At 47.4% G+C, this 23,500-nt stretch overlaps 1 protein-coding gene across 1 annotated transcript in view; it reads left to right on the forward strand.

Annotated features, from left to right (window-relative positions):
• IGSF5 (immunoglobulin superfamily member 5) overlaps window positions 1-23,500 on the forward strand; it is a 55,101-nt gene that overhangs the window by 25,434 nt on the left and 6,167 nt on the right. The window contains exons 5-6 of the mRNA XM_056119591.1: window positions 9,335-9,469; window positions 22,098-22,122. Coding sequence (XP_055975566.1) covers window positions 9,335-9,469; window positions 22,098-22,122 — 160 coding nt within the window. The remainder of the gene's footprint in view (window positions 1-9,334; window positions 9,470-22,097; window positions 22,123-23,500) is intronic.

The raw sequence follows: 23,500 nt of genomic DNA on the forward strand, positions 1-23,500 counted from the left end.
GTGGTTTGGAAAACTGTTACTAAAGGAGTATCATGTATATCACTTACTTCCTTTCATCACTCAGTTCTTGTCCAGAGTAACTTTTTACCCAACACCCAACTGATAAGGGATTAATATCCGAGATATATAAGATATATTAACTGGTAGAACTTTCCAAAAACAAAACATCCAACCTCATCAAAAAAATGGGGAGAAGAGACGAACAGAAACTTGCTAAAAGGAGAAATACAAACGGCCAAAAGGCACATGAAAAAATGCTCCACATCACTAATCATTGGGGAGATGCAAATCAAAACAACAATGAGATATCATCTCACTCTACAGAGACTGGCACACTTCAAAAAGAGCAAAAACAACTAGTGCTGGGATGTATGCATGGAGAAAGGGACTCTTCTTCATTGTTGGTGGGGATGCTGATAGGTCTGTCTATTTTTCATTATTTTTTTTATTGAGTCACTGTGAAATACACAGTTACAAAGTTACTCATAATTGGATTTCAGTCATACAATGTTCCAACACCCATCCACATTTCCCATCACCAGGATTCAAGTTTCCCTCCTGCAACCCTGGCCCCCATAGGCTGTCTCTTTTCTTCTCTCTCTCTCTCTCTCTCTCTCTCTCTCTCTCTCTCTCTCCCTCCCCCCTCCCTCTCTCTCTCCCTACTTCTCCCTCTCTGTCTCTCCCTCCCTCTCTTCCTCCCTCTTTCTGCCTCTCTTCCTCTCTCTCCCTCTCTCTGTCTTCCTGTGTCCCTCCCTCTCTCTCCTTCTCTCTCTCCCTCCTTCTCTCTCCCTCCTCTCTCTCTCCTTCTCTCTCTCCCTCCTCTCTCTCTCCTTCTCTCTCTCTCTCTCCTTCTCTCTCTCCCTCCTCTCTCTCTCCTTCTCTCTCTCCCTCCTCTCTCTCCCTCCTTCTCTCTCCCTCCTTCTCTCTCCCTCCTCTCTCTCTCCTTCTCTCTCTCCTTCTCTCTCTCCCTCCTCTCTCTCCCACCTCTCTCTCCCTCCTTCTCTCCCTCTCTCTCTCTCTCCCTTCCTCCCCCCCTCCCCCTCCTGGGCATTATGTCTTGCAATACAGTCCCCTGGCGTCTGTTTTCCAAGTAGAGGCCAGGAGAGCAGCAGAGTCTGCAGTAGGGTCTCTGTCTGTTGCAGGGCCAGCCCAGCCTTCTGGGCCCTGCAGAGAGCACCCCACAGTGCTCATTAATACTCTTGCAGCCAAGACAGTGGAGGTGGGGTGCCAGAGAGCTTCTCTCACCTCCATCCAGAAAGGCCTTAAAGCTTCAGTCCTGATGGGGGTGACCCAGCCCTCCACAGCGCTGGCCAGGGAGACTGCTGCTTGAAACTTCCCCCATATGAACCCCATTTCCTGCCCCGCTGTCCTGGGTGTGGGCTTTGTAATCATGCGGCCCTAGGAGAGGGGAACGGTGTGAGGCGTCTGCCCACGTATGGAGTAAGGGACAGTGGGTCATAGGGTAGAGGCGCCCAGCTGCCTGTCCTCAATATCTGCGCTGGATTTGACCAGTGGGAGTTCCCTCTGGCTGGATTGGATATTCTTCCAATACAACCTTGTATGTGTCCTAGTGCTTGGTCCCTGGAGACGCCCCGCACTTGCCTACCTCAGCCTGGACCCAGACCCAGCCTTTCCTCCTCAGAGCCGCTGGCCTTAAGCTGTTGCAGTGCCCTAAAGCACAGCCAGGCTTTGTAAGAGGTTTAAAAAACCCATTAGCATCAAATGGAACGAAACAAACCTTTGAAAGCAAACACTGGGATAAGAGAGAGATGCTGCCTTCGGGGTGATGGGGTGAGGGGGGAGGTGCAGATGGTTTCAGAAACCAGCTGCCTGCAAAGGTTTGCTTTGGGAGGCCAGAGGGGGTGCTTGTTCCGCCCCCCCCCCCCCCCCCCACGAAAGCATCTTACAGAAGGTGTAGGGAAGGGCGGTGTTGGTGGGGGCAGCTGGTGGGGACAGCTGGCTTTTGCAACCTCACAGAGATGGGCAGCAGGTTCCTGGCATTGCTGGACGTCACTGGACTTCTTTGGAAAGGGGCAATTTTTTTTTTCCTCTTTGGGTTATACCTGACAATGCTCAGGAGTTACTTCTGGATTTGCACTCAGGAACTACTCCTGGCGGTACTTGGGGGACCACATGGCATGCTGGGAATCGAACCCAGGTGGGCCACATGCAAGGCAAATGCACTATCTGCTGTACTATCGCTCCATTCCCTGGAAAGGGGTAATTTGCTTCTAAATAACATCAAGGCCCAGAGCTGCTGGTGGCTGGTGGCTAGTGTGTGTTTTCTGCGAGGTGTTTTTTTGTCAAGGTCCCATGATTCTTTAGACTTTTAGTGCTCCTTCTGTGCAGGCAATGTTCTGCCAGTTTTACCAGCTGGAGGATGGTCTGCGGGGGCAGAGCGGGGCTGGGAGAGGCCTCAAAGCTTACACAGGCCGTGCCCACTTCTCCAGGACCCAGAGAAACCTCCGTCCCAGCAACCGCTTCTGGCAAGTGCCAGGACGCCGTGTTTATTTCTGGAATAATCCCTTTAAGTCCTGAAAGCTGTGGAATCAGCCAGTAGCTTAGGAGTCCAACCAGTGCCAAATGTTTGTTTGAAGTCGGTTGAGAGAACAGGGCTCGCAGGGACAGTTCGGGAGAGACGGATGTGGTCCCACCTCGCCAGGCCCAGGGCCAGCCCCGCACACCCGCCCTCACGAGCCCAGCCGTGCCCAGGTAGCCCCTCAGCCTGCCTGCAGCCGACCCACCCCCCCTGCACTGGGCACACCCGTGGTTGCCACAGCAGCGTCATGTGGTCTTATGACCCGTGGAAATTTCAGCTCAGGCCAGAGTCAGGAGTAATGATCGTGCTGTGTGACCTGGGGCAAGTCCCTGGCTTTGAGGGTCTGTTCCCCCCCAGAGCTGACGGGAAGACACATAAGGCAGCTCCTTCATGGCCAACTGCCAGTGTCCAGTGTCCAGGGGAGGTGAGGGCAGCAGCGAGCTAGGAACCCCAGCCCAGAGGTCTTGATAAGGTTGCCCGGGGCCTGGGCACTGGCGTATTTTCAAAAAGCTCCCAAATTCCTTTATTTATTTTTATTATTTTGCTTTTTGGGGTCACACCCAGTGATGCTCAGGGGTTGCTCCTGACTCTGCACTCAGGAATTACTCCTGGTGGTGCTTGGGGGACCATATGGGATGCTGGGAATCGAACCCGGGTTGACTGCGTGCAAGGCAAACGCCCTACCCACTGTGCTATCCCTCCAGCCCCGCCCCAATTCCTTTAAACTCAGGCCCAGGGGCTGTTGAAACCAGAACCTCCAAGGCCCAAGCCCCATGCTCTCTGCCTAATCAGGGGCTCCTCATCAGGGGCTCCTCATCAGTGCTCCTCTCCTCTCCTCAGATGCAGAGAGCAGACAGCCCGGGCCCACACCGGCCCCTGATATTTTGCCTCTTAACTTTGCTGTCCAACTTTGAACAAGTCTCTTCCCCTCCCTGTGCCTTGGCTGTCTCTGTTGCAAGGAGATAAGCCTCAGAGCCGGTGTGGAGACCAGAACAGGCCCTGCCAGAGAGGCTCCGAGCCAGACCCCAAGGCCACCCATGGCCCCTTGATAGAGCCACCCAAGGGAGCATGTGGGGGTGGAGGGCCCAGCGCTGCTGGGTTTCAGCTGAGGTGTCTGTGCCCTCAAACTGTCCTGAGCACTGTTTGAAGAGCATAGGCGAGGTTCATTTTTCTTTCCTCCACGGGCAGGGGATGGGCAGTTGGAGAACCCGAGCTGATGGCGTCACAGTAAATCCAGTAAATTCAGGATTGGGGTGTGGGTGTGTGAGGGGCAGAGAGACAGTGGGTGGGGCGGACACGGTGGGAACCTTCTGTGGGGTGACCACAGCTTAAGCCCCACTGGTCCTTGCCTGGGCCACAGTCCGTCCACGCAGACTGTCTGGCCCTCTGGGCTGCATGGTCCCAGGGGTTTATCCCATGTGGCAGGTGCAGCCTGGCAGGGGAGGAGACCGGAGCGAAGGTCCTGGGGACAGTGGCTCTGCCGGTCCCCTGCCCTCTTTTTTTTTTTCTTTTTGGATCACACCCGGCAATGCTCAGGGCCTCCTCCTGGCTCTGCACTCAGGAATCACTCCTGGCGGTGCTCAGGGGATCATATGGGATGCCAGGGATTGGACCTGGGTCGGCCACATGCAAGGCAAACGCCCTCCCCACTGTGCTATCGCTCCAGCCCCACCCCTGACCACTTTGTCCCTGTGTTTCTGCCCGACTGTGTGATATTCGGGTTCTTCAGCACAGCACTACCATCCATATCCCCCCCTTTCCATCCACCGCCCACGTGGTCCCCCAGAAGACCAACTTCATCCCCCAGGAGCGTGATCTCGAAGCTGGTGCGTGCATCTCCCTGGAGCAGAGGCCCCGTGAATGTGGTAGGGGCTGGCCTTGGTCCCTGGCACCCTGTCCTGAGCTCCATCAGGACGGATCTCTAAGCGCAGAGCCAGGAGCAAGCCCTGAGCACCGCTGGGTGTCCCTCCCACCCCACCCCCCCAACTACCAAAAACCCAGAAAAATATCAAATGAAGGCAGGCTCTTCCGGTCGGTGCTGGGAGAGCGGGAGGCTTGTCGGCAAGCGGGACATGGCTCTGCTGCGTGTGGTGGCCGGGCTGAGGGACAGGGAAGCCAGGGCCACCCTAGCACCCTGACTCACTGCCTTGCTTTGCTCATCTCCTCCCTGGGCAGGTCCCAGGCCCCAGGGCAGGCATGAGTCCAAGGCTCCTGAAACTTGGCAGGCTGACAGCTCCCGCATGAGGAAACACCCCTGATAAGGACCGGGCAGAGCAAGGGTGTTGATCTTTTTCCCTCTTTGCCGAACTCTTGAATCTCAGAGCTTACTGTGAACCCAGGTCGGGTCTCTCTGAAAGCTCCTGGTGTTTGCACGTGCCCCGGGCGGGAATCAGGGTGCCACCGTGACCTGGCAGCCAGGAATTCTACGTGCCTGACTGCTGGCCGCTCCTCACTCTCAGGGCAAGCCTGGCACTCCTGGGGGAGCGTGGGTCCAAGGGTTCAGGGAGGCGGGGACCTGCACTGGGTGTCAGGAGGTGGAACCCTCCTGGTCAGTGCCTTGGGGGCGCCTGTGAGCAGGGAAGCAGGAATGTCCCTCCAGGAGGCAGGTGGCTTGGCAGCATTTTGGCTGCCCATGAGGAATTCCTGGGTGCAAGTCACTGACTTCTCACCAGAACCAACCCCCTGGCATGACTTCAGAACACTTCCTTGGCCCCACTGAAGGGGGCTCTGTGTTGGCAGCGGCACCAGCAGCTGGCATCCCTCCAGGCCTGGGGCTAGAGGGTCAGGCAGGTTGTTCTCTGGGTGGGAGGACACAGGTTTGTTTTTCTTTTTCTTTAGTTTTGGATGCTTGAAATTTTATTTAAACACTCTGATTTACAAAGCTGCTCCTAATACAGTTGTTTCAGATAGTCAATGTTCCAACACCAATTTCACCACCAACACTGGTTTGTTTTATTTTGTGATTAATTATTTTTTTTTGTGAAGGGGAGGGGTCATGCCTGGTCATGCTCAGGGGTGACTCCTGGCTCTGCACTCAGGAATTACTCCTGGCGGTGCTCAGGGAACCATATGGGATGCTGGGGGTCAAACCTAGGTGGCCCGCCATTCCCTCCTCATTGTGTTAACATCTTTCTGGCCTCAGAGCTGGTTTGTTTTAAAGATCTAATGCTGGGGCAGAAAGCTGGGAAAGGGTCTAATTCTGTCTCCTTTCCTCTCCGCCTATATTCGGGAACTTCTGTTCTCTCCCAGCCTATCACAATAAGCAATGTGGATATACAGATTTTTAGAAAAAAGGTTTTGACTTTATCGCAATCCTTTTTTTCCTCTGGGCATCTAAATATGAGGAAAAAAATGGGCATTAGGGCAACCATATAGAATTGTCTTCTGCATATAGGCTCAGAACTCAGTTTCTTCATTTATTCCTGTACCCATCTACCCATCCATCCATCCATCCTTCAACCCACCTACCCATTCATCCATATTTTTCTGCCTGTCCATCCATCCACCAATCTATGTATGCACCCACCTACCCATCATCATCCATCCATCCATCCATCCATCCATCCATCCATCCATTAATCCATTCATCCATCCATCCATCCATCTGTCCGTCCATCCGTCCGTCCATTAATCCATTCACCCATCCATCCATCCATCCATCCATCCATCCATCCATCCATCCATCCATCCATCCATCCATTAATCCATTCATCCATCCATCCATCCATCCATCCATCCATCCATCCATCCATCCATTAATCCATTCACCCATCCATCCATCCATCCGTCCGTCCATCCGTCCGTCCATCTATCCATCCATCCTTTCTTCCTTGCTCACTCCATGATTCATCCATTCCAACACACTCATCTCTCTACTCATTCATTCATCTGTCCACCCAGTCACACATCTAGTCATGTACCCATACATCTATTCATGCATTTGTCTTTCTGCCTGTCCATCTGTCCATCCATTCACTCATCTGTTTGTGCATTCATCTACTCAACCATCCAACCATGTCCATCCATCCATCCTTCCTCTCATTCATGGGTCCATACATCTTCTTATTTATCCATCCACCCAATCCATAACCAATATGAGACAGGGGCTTGAGACACACTGACTTATTCTGAGCACCTAACTTTGGCACAGGGATAGCCAATGGTGATTTCAGGATCCCCACCCCCCACTTTTTTTTTTAGGCAAAGATGCTAAGCAAGAACATGTAAGAGCTGCTTTTAATTGTAGCCTCTGATTCCAAAGTGCTGGAGGGACCTTAGCTTAAAAGCCAGCCTGAGCGTTCTTGGAAGGAAGTCTGTTGTTTAAATATTTCTTAGAGCAAATCATCTAATAAAATACCCACGTACTCAGAGCTGAGTGACAGTTCTATTGAAGAGCAATTCCCATTTAAACAGCTCAACTTAAAGGTCTTGTGGTTTGACTGCAGTGGGGCTGGGAGGGGAAGTGAAGAGCCAGATAAAGGCTCTCTGGGATAGTGCAGTTCCCACGGGCCAGTGGGCAGCGCCAGCCTGATCATGCAGCAGGACCGTGCTGGTGAAGGCGGGGCTCCCCGCTGGGCTCACAGGGAAACTGTGGTGCCCGGGGATTAATTGTATATAATTTTAATTAATGTAAATTTGAGTTTAGCTAACTGCAGGGAACCCAGCTTGGTCAAGGCGGTGTTCCCAACCCAGATGGCTTTTCTTTCTCTGCCCTCTTGTCCTCGCTTCCATTTCCTGCTGATCCCACATTGCAGAAGCTGTTTTCTGCAGGCCCAGGAAAGGATTGCGGACTGGAAACAGGCTCAGATCCCACCCTGAGACCTTCGAAGGGACCTGGGGTGCCCCCACTTGGCATGGTGGAGAGTGTCCTTCCAGTCTTCCTGGGATTTACTGCTCCAAGCTTTTGTTTTATCTTATCTTTAAAATTAAACAAACAAACAAAAAATAAAATTAAACAAACAAAAGTTTCCCCCAGATAAGTCCACCCCATTTACACAGCTGCCCTCAAGGAAACTCAGTTCTGTTGTCTAGATTTCCTGGCTTGCTTATTGCTTATTATTTATCTATATTTCTGTATCTCTCTCTCTCTCTCTCTCTCTCTCTTTCTCTCTCTCTCTCTGCTTTTTTGCTCACACCCAGCAATGCTTTGCATTCAAGAATCACTCCTGGTGGTGCTCAGGGGACCATATAGGATGCTGGGAATTGAACCTGGGTCCGCTCTATGCAAGGCAAATATCTTAACCCACCCCCCGTGCTATTACTCCAGAACCTCCCTCTCTCTTTTTTGATTTTGGAGCCACACCCAGGATGCTCAGGGCTGTCTCCTGGCTCTGGGCTCAGAAATCGCTCCTGGTTCCTGGGGAGAGGCCATGCAAGATGTCCAAAGTGAAAGAAAACAAATCCAGGCAAAGTTGAGAAGCCGTATTATATTGGTTTTCCAGAATAGCAACCCTACATCATACACGAAACACAGTGACTCTTAACAAAAAAAGGACAAAAGGATGGTTGGCTTGGATTGGGCGATTCTGATACAGTCTTTTAAGTTATAAGAAACTTAGAAAAAAAAATCATTCCTGGTGCTTAGGGACGCACTTGATGTGCGGCCAGGGCAACTGTGGTTGAGGCTTGACTGTAGGTAATTTTAATTTATTTCAATTTTGGGATGCTGAGGATAGATCCTGGGTCAACCACAAGCAAGGCAAGCACACTGCTCATGGCACAATTTCTGTATTACCAATTTATAAAAAAAAGAATATGTTTTAACCTCTATATTTATTTCTGCACTTATCTTTCAGGGGTTCAGCCCTCTTAGGAGGGGCCATGCTAGTTACTGAAATCAAATTCAATAAGAGAAAACACGCTTTCAAAATTTGGGCAGTAGGTCCAAATCTTGCTGGAACATCAAGGTTTGAGGGAAATAAGAGGTGCCTGGAGACAGGCCCTTGGGTCTGTGTGGGGGAGCAGGTCGTGTGCAGTGACTGGCTAGAACACCCCATCCTGCCCTCTTGCCCACGATCCCACTGGAAGCGACTAAGATGCCCAGAGCACAGGGTTCGAGTTTAAGGGCCACGGGATCTACATTCTCTCCTACTGCCTGTTTCTCTCCTTTTCCCGTTGTGCTCTTTCTTTCTTTCTTTCTTTCTTTCTTTCTTTCTTTTTTTCTTTCTTTCTTTCTCTCTTTCTCTCTCTCTCTCTCTCTCTCTCTCTCTCTCTCTCTCTATTGTTTTCTTTTTTTTAAATTTTGGCTTTATGAGTCACACCTGGCGATAGTCAGGGGTTACTCCTGGATCTGCACACAGGAATTACTCCTGGTGGTGCTTGGGGGACCATACGGGATGCTGGGAATTGAACCTGGGTCGGCCGTGTGCAAAGCAAATGTCCTCACCACTGTACTATCACTCCAGCCACCGTTGTGCTTTTTCTGCCCCTCAGTTTTATCTGCAGGTATTGCACACATGGATGGAGTCATCCAGCATTACCCGTCCAGTGGGCAGTGTCCCAGCCTTATCTAACTCAGGAGGGCAGAGGTGTGGTGGCTGGCCTGTGGACTGGCCCTGGGCAGGCAATTGTGTGCTGTAATCCATATGGTGAGGTGTGGCCTGTTTCAGCACCTTGAGCCAGGACTTGGCCCAGGACAGCTTGCCCCAAGAACAGGCTGAGGGGCTCATCCCCTAGGGTCTGTGTTAGACCCACGGTGTGGTGTTGCCTGATTTCATGCTCAGGCAAAGCCACTGACCTCTCTCTCTCTCTCTCTCTCTCTCTCTCTCTCTCTCTCTTTCCCCTTTGACCTTGCAGGCAGCGAGTCAGGTCAGGCCCTGCCCACCTGGGCCATCGTGCTCCTGGCCGTCTCCCTTACGCTGCTGTTGATCCTGATCATTGTCCTGGTGGTAATATTCTGCTGCTACTACCCTTCGAGGCGAGAGAAGAAAGGTAATTCTCCATATATTTGCCATGGATGCTTGGGGACTCTTGGTGGAAGCGGCCAGGCCCATCAGTGTCTTGCTGCCTGCCAGGACTGCTTCATTCTGCCGTTCTTTACAATTGTTTTATATATTTAAAAATATATATTTAGGGCCAGAGCGATAGCACAGCGGGTAGGGCATTTGCCTTGCATGCAGCTGACCCGGGTTCAATCCCCGGCACCCCATATGGTTCCCCAAGCACTGCAGGAGTGATTCCTGGGTGCAGAGCCAGGAGTAGCTTCTGAGCATCTCTGGGTGTGACCCAAAAAGCAATATATATATATATATATATATATATATATATTTAAACAAGTTTAAGTTGCTAAGCATACAATGTCCCAACACCTATCCTATGGCTGTCAGCTTCCCCCAAACACGTTCCCAAGTTCTCTCCCACCCCCCAAATTGCCACCTTAACTCGTACATTTTTCCCCCTTTGGTTTTTGGACCACATCGAGAGGTGCTCAGGGCTTACACTCAGAGGTCACTCCTGGTGGGACTTGGGGGACAATGTGGTACAGGAATTTGAGCCCAAGTCAGCCGCATGCAAGGCAAGAACTTGCTGCACTATTGCTCAAGTCCAACAGGTACATTTTTGAGTTTAATTATTCTCGTTTGGGCCCCCTGCTTACAGTAATAATGGAGCTGTGGTTTAGCTACAGATGTATATGCCACCTCTATACCAACTGATGTGTCCAATGACCTTGGCCCCTCTCATCCCTTCTTCCTCCTCTCTCCTTTTCTCTCTCTTCCGATTCTTCTAGTTCTTGAGTAGGGCCGAGGGTACCTTGCATTCCCCAGTCATATATTAATGGTCTATAGAATAAACCACAGAGAGGTGAGTTTATCCAGGGCCCGGCTTCTGACTTGGTTCACTCAATGTGAGTTTCCTCCAGTGGCGTTCATGTTGTTAGTGAATTGTGTGGTCTTGTCCTTCCTTGTGGCCCCTTAGTATGCCATGGTGCTTCTGCACGGTGCCTTCACTGTCCACTCACTTACTGCTGGACACCTGGCTTGGTTCTGTATTCTAGCTGCTGCACAAAGTGCTCCAATGCACCACGATGCAGCCGATCTTTCAGATTAGAGTTCTGTGACTTGAGGATACTGAGAAGTGGAATTGCTGGGTCACATGGCACCTCAATGTTAAGTTTGCTGAGGCTTATTTTATTTTCTTTTTAAATTTAATTTAAATTTTAAAAATTTATTTTTATTTCTTATTCTTTAATTTTTTAATGAATCACTGTGAGGTACAGTTACAGACTGACGAACTTTCGTGCTTACGTTTCAGTCATACAATGATCGAGTACCCATCCCTCCACCAGTGCCCATTGTCCATCACGAATGTTTCCAGTATCCCTCCCACCAGCTCCCCACCTACTCCTCCTCCACCTCTCCCCTTTTATTCTCTCCTTTTGGGTGTTATGGTTTGAAATATAGGTATTAAGTAGCCATCATGTTCAGTCTATAGTCTACTTTCAGCACGCATCTCCCATCCCGAGTGAGCCCTCCATGTACCCTTTACTTGATGGTCCATTCTCTATTTTAGCTGCCTTTGCCCCCACCATGTGAGGCCGGCTTCCAAGCCATAAGTGGTCCTCCTGGCCCTTCTTTCTACTATCCTTAGGTTTTAGTCTCCCATTCTGTTACTTTATATTCCACAAATAAGTGCTGTCATTCTATGTCTGTCCCTCTCTCTTTGACTCATTTCACTTAGTATGATACTCTCCATGACCATCCACTTATATGAAAATTTCATGACTTCATCTTTTCTAACAGCTGCATACTATTCCATTGTGTAGATGTACCAGTTTCTTTAACCAGTCGTCTGTTCTCAGGCACTCAGGTTTTTTCCAGATTCTGGCTATTATAAACAGTGCTGCAATAAACATAGAAGTGCAGATGTCATTTCTAGTATATATTTTTGAATCTCCAGGATATATTCCCAGAAGTGGTATTGCTGGGTCAAATGGGAGCTCAATTTCTAATTTTTTGAGAATCGTCCATACTGTTTTCCAAAAGAGCGGAACCAGTCGGCATTCCCACCAGCAGTGAAGGAGAGTTCTCTTCTCCCCACATCCATGCCAACACTGGTTGATTTTGTTCTTTTGGATGTGGGCCAGTCTCTGCGGTATGAGATGATATCTCATTGTTGTTTTGATATGCATGTCCCTGATGATTAGTGGCGAAGAGCCTTTTATAATGTGCCTTTTGGCCATTCGGATTTCTTCTTTGAGAAAGATTCTGTACATTTCATTGCCATATTTTCTGATGGGATTGGATGTTTTCTTCTTGTAGAGTTCAACCAGGGCCTTGTATATCCTTGATATTAACCCCTTATCAGAAGGGTATTATGTTAATATTCTTTCCCATTCTGTAGACTGTATTTAATGAGGATTCTTGATACTGTTTTCCACACAGATCCAACCAGACAACATTCCCACCAATAGCGATGAAAGTCCTTTTCTCACCACTTCTCCACTGGCACAGATTGTCCGCAGCATTCTTGATACATGCCATTGTCCCTGGTGTGAGGTGGCATCTCAGCACTGTCTTTTTTTAAAATTTTTAATTAGTGAAACACCATGAGGTACAGTTGTAGATTTACAATTTTTTATGCTTGGGTTTCGATTATACAATGATCAAATACCCATCCCTCCCCCAGTGCCCATTTTCCACCACCATGGATAATATCCCTCCCACCCCCATCCCCCCCATCCCACCCTGCCTCTGTGGCAGGGTATTTCCTTTTGTTTTCTCTCTCCTTTTGGGTGTTGTGGTCTGCAAAAGAGGCATTGAGTGGCAAACATGTTCAGTCTATAGTCTACTTTCGACATGCATCTCCTCTCCTGGGAGGATCCTCCAAACATCCTTTATTTGGTGCTCCCTTCTCTATCTGAGCTGCCCTTTCCCCTAGAATGCCTGGCTGGCCTCTAAGCTATGGAGTAATCCTCCTGGTGCTGATCTCAGCTATTCTTGGGTATTTTTAATCTCATACTTTGTTACTTTATATCCCCCAGATGAATGCAATCTTTCTATGTCTATCCCTCTCTTTCTGACTCATTTTGCTCAGCATGATACTTTCCATGTTGTACCACTTGTATGTAAATTTCATAACTTCATCTTTTCTAAGAGCTACATAGTACTCCATTGTGTAGATGTACCAAAGTTTCTTTAACCAGTCATCTGTTCTTGGGCACTCAGGTTTCTTCCAGTTTCTGGCTATTGTAAAGAGTGCTGCAATGAACAAACAAGTGCAGATGTCACTCAGACTACACATTTTTGCCTCTCTGGGGTATATTCCCAGGAGTGGTATTGCTGGGTCAAATGGGAGCTCAATTTCTAATTTTTTCAGAAGCGTCCATACTGTTTTCCAAAAGGGCTGAACTAGTCGGCATTCCCACCAACAGTGAAGGAGTGTTCCTTTCTCGCCACATCCGCGCCAGCATCGGTTGCTTTTGTTCTTTTGACCAGTCTCTGAGGTGTGAGATGGTATCTCATTGTGGTTTTGATCTGCATCTCCCTGATGATTAATGATGTAGAGCATTTTCTCATGTGCTTTTTTGCCATTCGGATTTCTTCTTTGAGAAAGTTTCTGTTCATTTCATTGCCCCATTTTTTGATGGGATTGGATGTTTTCTTCCTGTGGAGTTCAACCAGTACTTTGTATATCCTTGATATCAACCCCTTGTCGGATGTGTATTCGGTGAATATCCTTTCCCATTCTGTAGACTGTCTTTGTGTTTTGGTCACTGTTTTTTTGGAGGTGCAGAAGCTTCTTAGTTTAAGATAGTCCCATTTATCTATCTCTGTTTTTACTTGCTCGGCCAGTGGCGTGGCATCTTTGAATGTACCATTAGCCTCAATGTCATGGAGGGTTTTGCCAACTTTGTCTTCAATGTACCTTATGGTTTCTGGTCTGATGTTGAGGTCTTTAATCCATTTTGATCTTACTTTTTTACATGGTGTTAGGCAGAGTTCTCAGCCCATTTTTTTGCATGTAGCCGTCCAGTGATGCCAGCACAATTTGTTAAAGAGGCTTTCCTTACTCCACTTCACATTTTTTGCACCTTTATCAAAGATTAGATGATCATATGATTGAGGGGAGATGTCAGTGTATTCAACCCTGTTCCACTGGTCTGCAGTTATGTCTTTGTTCCAGTGCCACGCTGTTTTAATTATTACTGCTTTGTAGTAGAGTTTGAAGTTAGGGAGGTTGATTCCTCCCATTTTCTTTTTCCCAAGAATTGCTTTAGCTATTCACGGGGGCTTATTGTTCCATATAAAGTTCAGGAGTGTTTGCTCCATTTCTTTGAAGAATGTCATGGGTATCCTTATAGGGATTGCATTGAATTTATACAATGCTTTCGGTAGTATTGCCATTCTGACAATGTTAAGTCTCCCGACCCATGAGCAGGGGATATCTTTCCATTTCCTCATGTCCTCTTTTATTTCCTGAAGTAGCGTTTTGTAGTTTTCTTTGTACAGGTCCTTTACTTCCTTAGTTAAGCTGATTCCTAGGTACTTGATTTTCTGGGGCACAATTGTGAACGGGATTGTTTTTTTCATGTCGCTTTCTTCTCTCTCACTGTTTGCGTATAGAAAAGCCATGGACTTTTGGGTATTGATTTTATAGCCTGTAACTTTACTATACGAGTCTATTGTTTCTAGAAGTTTTTTGGTGGAAGTTATTGGGTTCTCTAAGTATAGTATCATATCATCTGCGAATAGTGAGAGCTTGATTTCTTCCTTTCCTACCTGAATGCCCTTAATATCTTTTTTCTTGCCTAATCGCTATTGCAAGTACTTCCAGTACTATATTGAACAGCAGTGGAGAGAGTGGGCATCCTTGTCTCGTCCCTGATCTTAGAGGGAAGGCTCTCAATTTTTCCCCATTGAGGATGATGCTTGCTGTAGGCTTGTGGTAGATGGCTTTAACTATGTTGAGGAAAGTCCCCTCTATACCCCATTTTGGCTAGGGTTTTCATCATAAAGGGGTGCTGGATCTTGTCAAATGCTTTCTCTGCATTTATTGATATGATCATATGCTTTTTATCTTTTCTTTTGTTGATATGATGGATTATGTTGATTGATTTACGAATGTTAAACCATCCTTGCATCCCTGGGATGAATCCTACTTGGTCATGATGTATGATCTTTTTGATGAGTAGTTGGATTCTATTTGCTAGTAGTTTGTTGAGGATCTTTGCATCTGTGTTTATCACGGATATCGGCCTGTAGTTCTCTTTGTGTTATTTCTGTCTGCTTTTGGTATCAGTGTGATATTTGCTTCGTAGAAACTGTCCGGGAGTGTTTTTGATATTTCAATTTCGTGGAAAAGCTTAAAGAGGATTGGGAGTAAGTCTTCTTTAAAGATTTGGTAGAAATCACTGGTGAATCCATCCGGGCCAGGGCTTTTGTGCTTGGGGAGACTTTTTATTACCATTTCAATTTCCTTGGTGGTGATAGGTCTGTTCAGGTATTCCAGGTCTTCTTGGTTCAGCCTTGGGAGTCTGTAGGAGTCTAGGAATTTATCCATTTCCTCGAGGTTTTGATGTTCCGTCGCATAAAGCTTCTCAAAGTACTCCCTGAGGATCCTTTGAATTTCTGTAGTTTCTGTTGTGATGACCCCCTTTTCATTTCTGATTCGGTTTATTAGGGTTTTCTCTCTCCCCTTCTTTGTGAGTTTTGCTAGAGTCTTATCGATCTTGTTAATTTTCTCAAAGAACCAGCTCTTGGTTTCATTGATCTTTCGGATTGTTTTTTGGGTTTCCATCTCGTTAATCTCTGCTCTGAGTTTTATTATTTCCTTCCTCCTGTTTGGGTTGTGCTCCTTTTGTTGGTCCTTCTCCAAGCTCTTAAGCTGTGAGGTTATTTTATTTATGTGGGCTCGCTCCTCCTTTCTGAGGAATGCTTGTAAAGCTATAAACTTTCCTCTTAAGACAGCCTTTGCTGTGTCCCATAAGTTTTGGTAACTCGTGTCCTCATTTTCATTCATTTCTTGGAATCTTTTGATTTCCTCTATGATGTCCTGTCTAAGCCACTCGTTCAATAGCACACTGTTTAATTTCCAGGTGTTTGATTTAGTTTTCTGTTTTTGTGTGTGATTTACTTCTAATTTAAGCGCATTGTGGTCTGAGAAGATTGTTGATACAATCTTTATCTTCTTAATTTTATGGAGGTATGTTTTGTTGCTCAGCATGTGGTCTATCTTGGAGAATGTTCCATGTACGCTTGAGAAGAATGTGTATTCAGCCTTTTGAGGATGAAGTGTCCTGTATATATCTACTAAGTCCCTTTCTTCCATTGTTTCCCTCAGATGAAGTATGTCCTTGCTAAGCTTGAGTCTGGTTGATCTATCCAGAGGTGACAAAGCGGTGTTGAAGTCTCCCACTAGTATTGTGTTGCTATTGATGTCTTTTTCCAAATTTATGAGTAGTTGTTTTAAGTACTTTGCTGGTCTCTCATTAGGTGCATATACATTTATTATTGTAAGTTCTTCCTGTTGTACAGATCCTTTGATCACTAAGAAATGGCCTTCACTGTCTCTTATGACCTTCTTCACTCTGAAATCGATGTGGTCTGATATTAAGGTGGCTACCCCAGCTTTTTTATGGGAGCTGTTTGCCTGTAGGATTGTTTTCCAGCCTTTGACTCTGAGTCTGTGTTTGCTTTGACTATTAAGGTGTGTTTCTTGCAGGCAGCAGAATGTTGGGTTCAATTTTCTAATCCATCCAGCCACTCTGTGTCTTTTAATTGGTGCGTTTAGCCCATTGACATTGAGAGAGATTATTGTTATGGGATTTTGTCCCATTGTTCTGTTGAAATTAGGTGTATTTGAGGGGCCTGTCCTGTCTTAAAGTAGCCCATTTAGTTGTACTTGTAACCATGGTCTTGAGTCTATGAAGTTCCTGAGCTGTTGTTTGTCTGTGAAACAGTGTGTTGTTCCTTCTATTATGAATGAGAGTCTCGCTGGGTAAAGTATTTTTGGAGAGGCATTTATTTCATTGAGTTTTTTCACTATGTCCCACCACTGTTTTCGGGCCCTGAGGGTTTCATCAGAAAAATCAGCTGTGAATTTTAAGGATGCTCCTTTGTAAGAGATTTCTTTCTTCGATCTTGCTGCTTTCAGAATTTTGTCTCTGTCTAAAGTTTTGGTCATTTTGATCAGGATGTGTCTTGGGGTATTTTTGTTCGGATTTCTTCTAGGCCCTTCGGGTCTCCTGAATGTGGTCACAAGTTTTCTTCAGCTCTGGAAATGTTGTGGCAATGATGTCTTTGACAGTTTCTTCTTCATCAGGGTTTTCTTCCTGTCCCTCTGGGACTCCAATAATTCTTCTGTTACCCCTCTTGGCTTCATCACGATCTTCTCTTGCCATCTGTTCCCGAACTGTGAGTCTCTTTTCCATTTTCTGCTCTTTTCTGGCGAGTCTCTGAACTTCATCTTCGAGCTCACTGATTCTGTTCTCAGCAGCTGTTACTCTGCTTCTGAGGCCTTCCACTGAGGTTTTCAATTCGCCTACCAGGGTTTTCAGGTCCGACATTTCCGATTGCATTTTTCTCATTTCTGCCTTCAAATCCTCTTGTCTTTTATTGGCATTGCTTTCCATTGTTTCTTTTAGTTCCCTAAGCATCCTAAGTAGCTCCCTTCTGAATTCCTTGTCAGAGAGGTTGTCTAACACTACAATACTGTTGGTGTCTTCTGGGCTAGCCTCTTCAATAAGAAAGTTTGGTGGGCTTTTGCGTTGCTTTACCGTTGTGACCAGTGTGCTTTAGTCCTTCACGTTCACTGTTACTATTCTGGTCGAGTGGAGAGAGTTCCCGGATCCATTCAGCTTTGTTGCCGCTGGATGTGATGTTGCCTCAGTTCCAGTCCCGTGCAGGTCAAGGGAGAAAACCGGCAATTCTAGGGGATCAAGCTAGCTGCGCATTCCCTGGGGGAGTCCCAAGCCGTGGGGGCTGGCTGTACCTGGTTGAATGAGGAGAGACTGCCAGGAGTCGTTCAGTTTTGTTGCCGAACAATGGGCCTCGGTTCCCGCCCGGCACAGATTATACTATTCCCTCTTATAATGGGAAAGGATTTTGGATAAGGTTTTGTCGATGTTCAGCACCTTCCTACGTTTCTGAGTTTGACCTTCTTCTCAGTCAGGCGTTATTCTTTGTTTTATAACCGACATTGAGTGAAACTTTTGGAGGAGGTCCTATTTGGTACTGAGCTTATACAGCTATTTTCAAACAGGTCTTTGTTGGAAATTGAATAGGCGAGTGGGCTGTTGTTGGATTGTAGTAGAAGAGGTGGGAAATTTTTGGTTGGTATTAGGCGGCAAGTTGTGGGATGAGAGTCCTGAGTGCTTGATGTGAGTGATATAACTGCGGCCACGTTAGCGGCCTCCCGGCGAGGAGAAGGCCACGCCCACTTTAAGAGGCCACGCCCCTTTCCTGGTGGCCATGCCCCTAGCCTGTCCCAGGTGACTCCCACCCAGGATCCTGGAATGGAGGAAGGGTGGTGGACAGTCTCCCCACTGGGCTTTAGGCGGGAATCTGAGGCACGGCTGGGGGGGCAGGAGCACATCCCGGCTGGGCGCCCCCTGCCCACCTGGAGGGGAGGGGCCGAAGCTGTATAATCTTTTTGATGAGTTGTTGAATTCTATTGGCTAGTATTTTGTTGAGAATCTTCGCATCCGTGCTCATCAGGGATATCGGCTTGTAGTTTTCTTTTCTTGTGGTGTCTTTGTTTCCTTTTGGTATTAGAGACATATGGGCTTCATAGAAGCTGTTTGGGAGAGTTTCTGTTTTTTCAATTTCCTGGAAAAGCTTGAGAACTGGCAATAGGTCCTCTTTAAATGTTTGGAAAAATTCGCTAGTAAATCCATCTGGGCTTGGGCTTTTGTTTTTGGGAAGACTTTTGATTACAGTTTCAATTTCCTTGATGTGAATAGCTCTATCCAGGTACTCTATATCTTCTTGATTCAGCTTTGGGAGATGATAGGAATCCAGGAATTTATCCGTTTCTTCTAGGTTCTCTTGTTTCGTGGCATACAGACTTTCAAAGCAGTCTGTGATGAGCTCTTGAATTTCTTTAGTTTCTGTTGTGATATCCCCATTCTTATTTCCGATTGGATTTATTAGGGCTCTCTCTCTCTCTGTTTCTTTGTGAGTGTTGCTAGTGGTTTATCTATCTTATTTATTTTCTCGAAGAACCAGCTCCTGGTTTCATTGATCTTTCGGATTGTTTCTTTGTTTTCCATGTCATTGATTTCTGCTCTAAGTTTTATGATCTCTTTCCTTCTGCCTGACTTAGGCTCTTTCTGTTGATCCTTTTCTAAGGTCTTGAGCTGTGAGTTGTTTATGTGCATCGTTTCTACCAACCTAAGATATGTTTGCAGAGCTATAAATTTTCCCCTTAATACAGCTTTCGCTGCATCCCATAAGTTCTGGTAGTTTGTGTCTTCATTCTCATTTGTTTCCAGGTATCTTTTGATTTCATCCTTGACTTTGTTCCTGACCCACTCGTTGTTCAGCATCAAGTTGTTTAATTTCCAGGTGTTTGATTTGGTTCTCCATGTCTTTGTGTGATTCACTTTTATCCTCAGTGCATCATGGTCTGAAAAGATGGCTGATACTATTTCTATCTTCGTGATTCTGTTGCGGTATGTTTTGTGTCCTAGCACATGGTCTATTTTGGAAAATGTTCCGTCCGCACTGGAGAAGAATGTGTATTCTTTCTTTTTGGGGTGTAAAGCCCTGTATAGGTCCATAAGCCCTTTCTCTTCTATTTCTTCTTTCAAAGCCAATAATTCCTTGCTGGGTTTTGTTCTTGTTGATCTATCCATAGGTGATAAGGCGATGTTGAAGTCTCCAAGTACTATTGTGTTGGTAGTGATGTCCTCCTTAAAATCTGTTAGCAGTTGTTTTAAATATTTAGCTGTTCCCTCATTAGGTGCATATACATTTAAGAGTGTGATTTCTTCCTGTTGTACGTATCCCTTGATGAAGAGAAAATAGCCTTCACTGTCCCTTCTAATCTTTTTCAATGTGAAATTAATGTTGTCGGATACTAGTATGGCCGCCCCAGCTTTTTTGAGGGAGCTGTGTGCTTGCAGGATTGCTTTCCATCCTTTGACTTTGAGTCTGTGTTTGCTCTGGCTGTTGAGATGAGTTTCTTGTAGGCAGCAGAATGTTGGGTTCTGTCTCTGTATCCATTTTGCCACTCTGTGTCTCTTAAATGGTGAATTTAGACCGTTGACATTGAGAGAGAAAATGGTTATGGGGTTTTGTGTCATCTTTCTGTGTGGGTGTGTTGTGTTTGTAGGGTTTGTCTTGTCTTATAGTAGCCCCTTTAGGCCTTGCTTTAGGTTTGGTTTTGAGTCTATGAAGTTCCTGAGCTGCTGTTTATCTAGAAAATAGTGTACCGTTCCTTCGATTTTGAGGGAGAGTTTAGCCGGATAGAGTATTCTTGGTGAAGCATTCATTTCAGTGAGTTTTTTGACTATATCTCGCCACTGCCTTCGGGCTTGTAGTGTTTCCTCTGATAGGTTTGCTGTGAATCTAAGGGGTGCTCCTTTGTATGTGATTTCCTTCTTTGCCCTTGCTGCTTGCAGTATTGTGTCTCTATCGGCAGCATTGATCATTCTAACTATGATATGTCTTGGAGTGTTTTTGTTGGGGTCTCTTTTAGCTGGCACCCTTTGGGCTTCTTGAACCTGAATGGATGCATTGTGGAGCTCTGGGAATTTTTCAGCAATGATTTGTTTGACGGTGTTTTTTTCGTTGGGATTGTTTCCCTGAGCTTCAGGTAGTCCCATGATTCTAATGTTGTTCCTCTTGGAATCATCTGCTAGGACTCTGATTCTCTGTAGAGCTATTTTGAGGTCCCTTGCCACTGTTTGTTGTTGCGTGTTGGCTTGGTGCAGCTGATCTTCCAGCTCACTGATTCTCTCTTCAGCTGCGGTCATTCTATTTTTAAGAGAAGAAACTGAGTTTCTCATTTCATCTACGGAATCTTTTAATCGTGACATTTCTGCTCTCATTTCTTCTCATAATTTGTCGATTTTTTCTGTGGTGTTACTGTGTGTCTGTCTGACTGTTTCATTGAGTTGATTGAACATCTTCATGACTTCGTATCTGAATTCTATGTCAGAGAGGTCCCTTAGGTGAGCTGTATCGACAGAATGTTCTAGATTGTTTTTGTTGTTCTCCCCTTGTGGTGGGGATTTTCTTTGTTTCTTCATATTGCTGAGTAGGTTGGGAACTAGATTCCTTGGAGACTAGGTTCCTTAGTATGGGAAAACAACCTGCAGCCGGGCAAGCGGCCACCCGCCGGAAGATAAGCCATGCCCACTTTTGAAGCCACGCCCACTTGTGAGGAGGCCACGCCTCTACGGAAACCTGGGTTTGGGATGAGATGAGCGCCTCGGCAGGAGTGAAGAGGGCAGGGCAGACGCTCAAAACTGCTTTTCTCCAGGCATCTCGGGAGACACCTGGGGTCCTGCAGGGAGAGATGGAGGCCCTAGGGTCCCGAGCCAGCAGCTGAGCTGACCTGGATTTCGGATGAGATGGGCGCCGCGTCAGGAGTCTATAATATTGCTCTTTAAACTGGAGTTTTCTCTTAGGCTACATGCCAGCTTGATGGTATCTGAAAATTCTATGAACACTGAGAGCCACTGACAAGTTTTTGGTGTATGTGTGTATGCATGTGTGTGTGTGTGTGTGTGTGTGTGTGTGTGTGTGTGTGTGCATGCACATGCGTAGTGCACCCTGCTAATACTTCCCATGTATGGTCTAGCCTTAACCAGGAGAATTGTCTAGAGCGGAATGTCTCAATCAGGGGACCATGTCCCCCTGCCCCCCTATCTCTGATAGTCCCCCAGAACACTTCAAGGGGGCCACAGGTAAAAATCGCGTCAATGGGGAGGTGGGTTATGGCATGAATGTATAGTTGCCAACTGGTAGGATGGGACTACGGAGGCGGGCACACAGGAAGGAAATAAGGTCAAAGGAGGAAAGGCTAGAAAGATGCGGGGCTGGCTCCAGCTCTGTGTGACTGGGGTGTGGTTAGGGAACCAATTCTGTGATAAAGCCCTCTTGCCTTTGATAGGAATTTGTTTTCATTTCGGGGTTGCTGCTTCTGTGTCTTAGATGGATCACTCAGATGACATCTACTGGGCTTTACACAAAGCAATTTTGTAGCACAGCTTTTGATTTGGATTCCCATGCTCAGGGCCTGCAGAAAACTCTTGCTTGCCCTTCCTTTCCTTCCTTCCCTTCCCTTCCCTTCCCTTCCCTTCCCTTCCCTTCCCTTCCCTTCCTTTCCCTTCCTTCAGCTGGCCCCCTGTACCACCCACCGCCAGCATTTGCCCTTTTGCTCACACTAATTGCTCAATTGAGTGCTATGGGGACTGAGCTCTGCCTTCTCCACAACCCCCCAAACCCAAAAGCAACAAGAGAAAAACAAAAACAATAGCAGTAATGGAAAACCAACAAACAAACAACACTAGGTCATATGAGTATTAACTTCGGGGGGGGATCTATAACAGTTATGTGTATTTTATATTGATAATAACCCTCCTGACTTTGCTTATGTAATTTTGCTTTTGTAGCATGGAGTTACCAGAGTGAACCAAGGTAAGCTTGAAACGACATCCATTTCCTGAAAACCAACAATATCCATGTGGACACGCACATGCACACATGCACAGATACACCCTAGCATGCGTGAACACACATTTGTGGGATCTGGGGAGTATTTTCTCATAGTTAAATACTGAAAATGGGTGGCCAGGAGCAAGTGTCGGCCACGCCCACAGGGTAATGACCACGCCTATAGAGCAGTGACCACGCCCCCACACTAGAGACCACGCCCACAGGGCAATGGTCACGCCTGCAGAACAGTGGCCACGCCCACATACTAGAAACCACGCCCACAGGGCAATGGTCATGCCCACGGGGTAATGGCCACACCCACAGAGCAGTGGCTGCTATGCTCATACTTTAGAGACTACGCCCACATGGCAGTGGCCACGCCACAGAACAGTGCCCACGCCCTTACACTGGAAACCTTGCCCACAGAGTAATGACCATGCTCACAGAGCAGTAGCCACGCCCTCACACTAAAAACCACGCCCACGGGGTAATGGTCACGCCCACAGAGCAGTGACCACGCCCACCACCAGAAACCACGCCCACAGGGCCACAGCCAACTCCCCAGGATAGGTCTAGGACCCTCTGTCTTCCCCGGGGAGGGAGAGGATTTTCCATTCTGCGGCTCTTTCCACCAGCCTGCACTGTGAGCGTGACTGGGCCCTCCTTGCTTCTCCTCTCAGAGTGACCATTCCAGGTGTGAAGTGAGGCAGGAGAGGTCCTGCCCCACTGGGCCAGGGAGCAGCAGGCAGCTAAGGAATTCCTGCCGTTCCCGCCTGCCTCTGGAAGCAGCCACGAGAGTGTTTCAGGACTGGGAACGACGTGACAGGCAGTTCCCGAGCCATGTCAGCAAAACTATAAATGCAGGAAGGAAAGGGTCCTTATTTTGGAGGGGGGCGGCCACACCTGCTGGGGGCTGGAGGCTCTTCTGGTTCAGTGATAGAGATGCTCCGAGCGGTACTCCGGGGACCATGCAGCGCTGACCATCAGCCAGGGGTTCCTGGGCGCAGTGCCCTCGGCCTAGCCATCTCTCCCTTGCACAGGGAGGGACTTTAAACCACAGTCACTTTGCGTGGGCTGTTCTCACAATGCCACCCCTGGTTAGCTGAATCCTATTAGATAATTCAAAAATCCCTTTTGCTCTGACCAGGCTTGGGCTGTCTCAGTCCTGGCATGGTTGTGTGCTGCCGACCCTCTTCCTCTCTGGCCTGCTGGGTTGTGAGGGCGTGGCTGTGGTCCCTGGGCTGGCCACAGTGCAGCCACCAAGACCTCTCCCCTCCCCAAGAGGGCCTGTTGGGGATGTCGTCCTTGGTGGCCCTTCTGTAGAACACAGCCCCCGCGGGATCCCAGGCCTGCTGCGTGC

Source organism: Sorex fumeus, unplaced genomic scaffold, assembly GCF_029834395.1.
Source record: "Sorex fumeus unplaced genomic scaffold, SorFum_2.1 ptg000041l, whole genome shotgun sequence".
NCBI classification, from domain to species: domain Eukaryota; kingdom Metazoa; phylum Chordata; class Mammalia; order Eulipotyphla; family Soricidae; genus Sorex; species Sorex fumeus.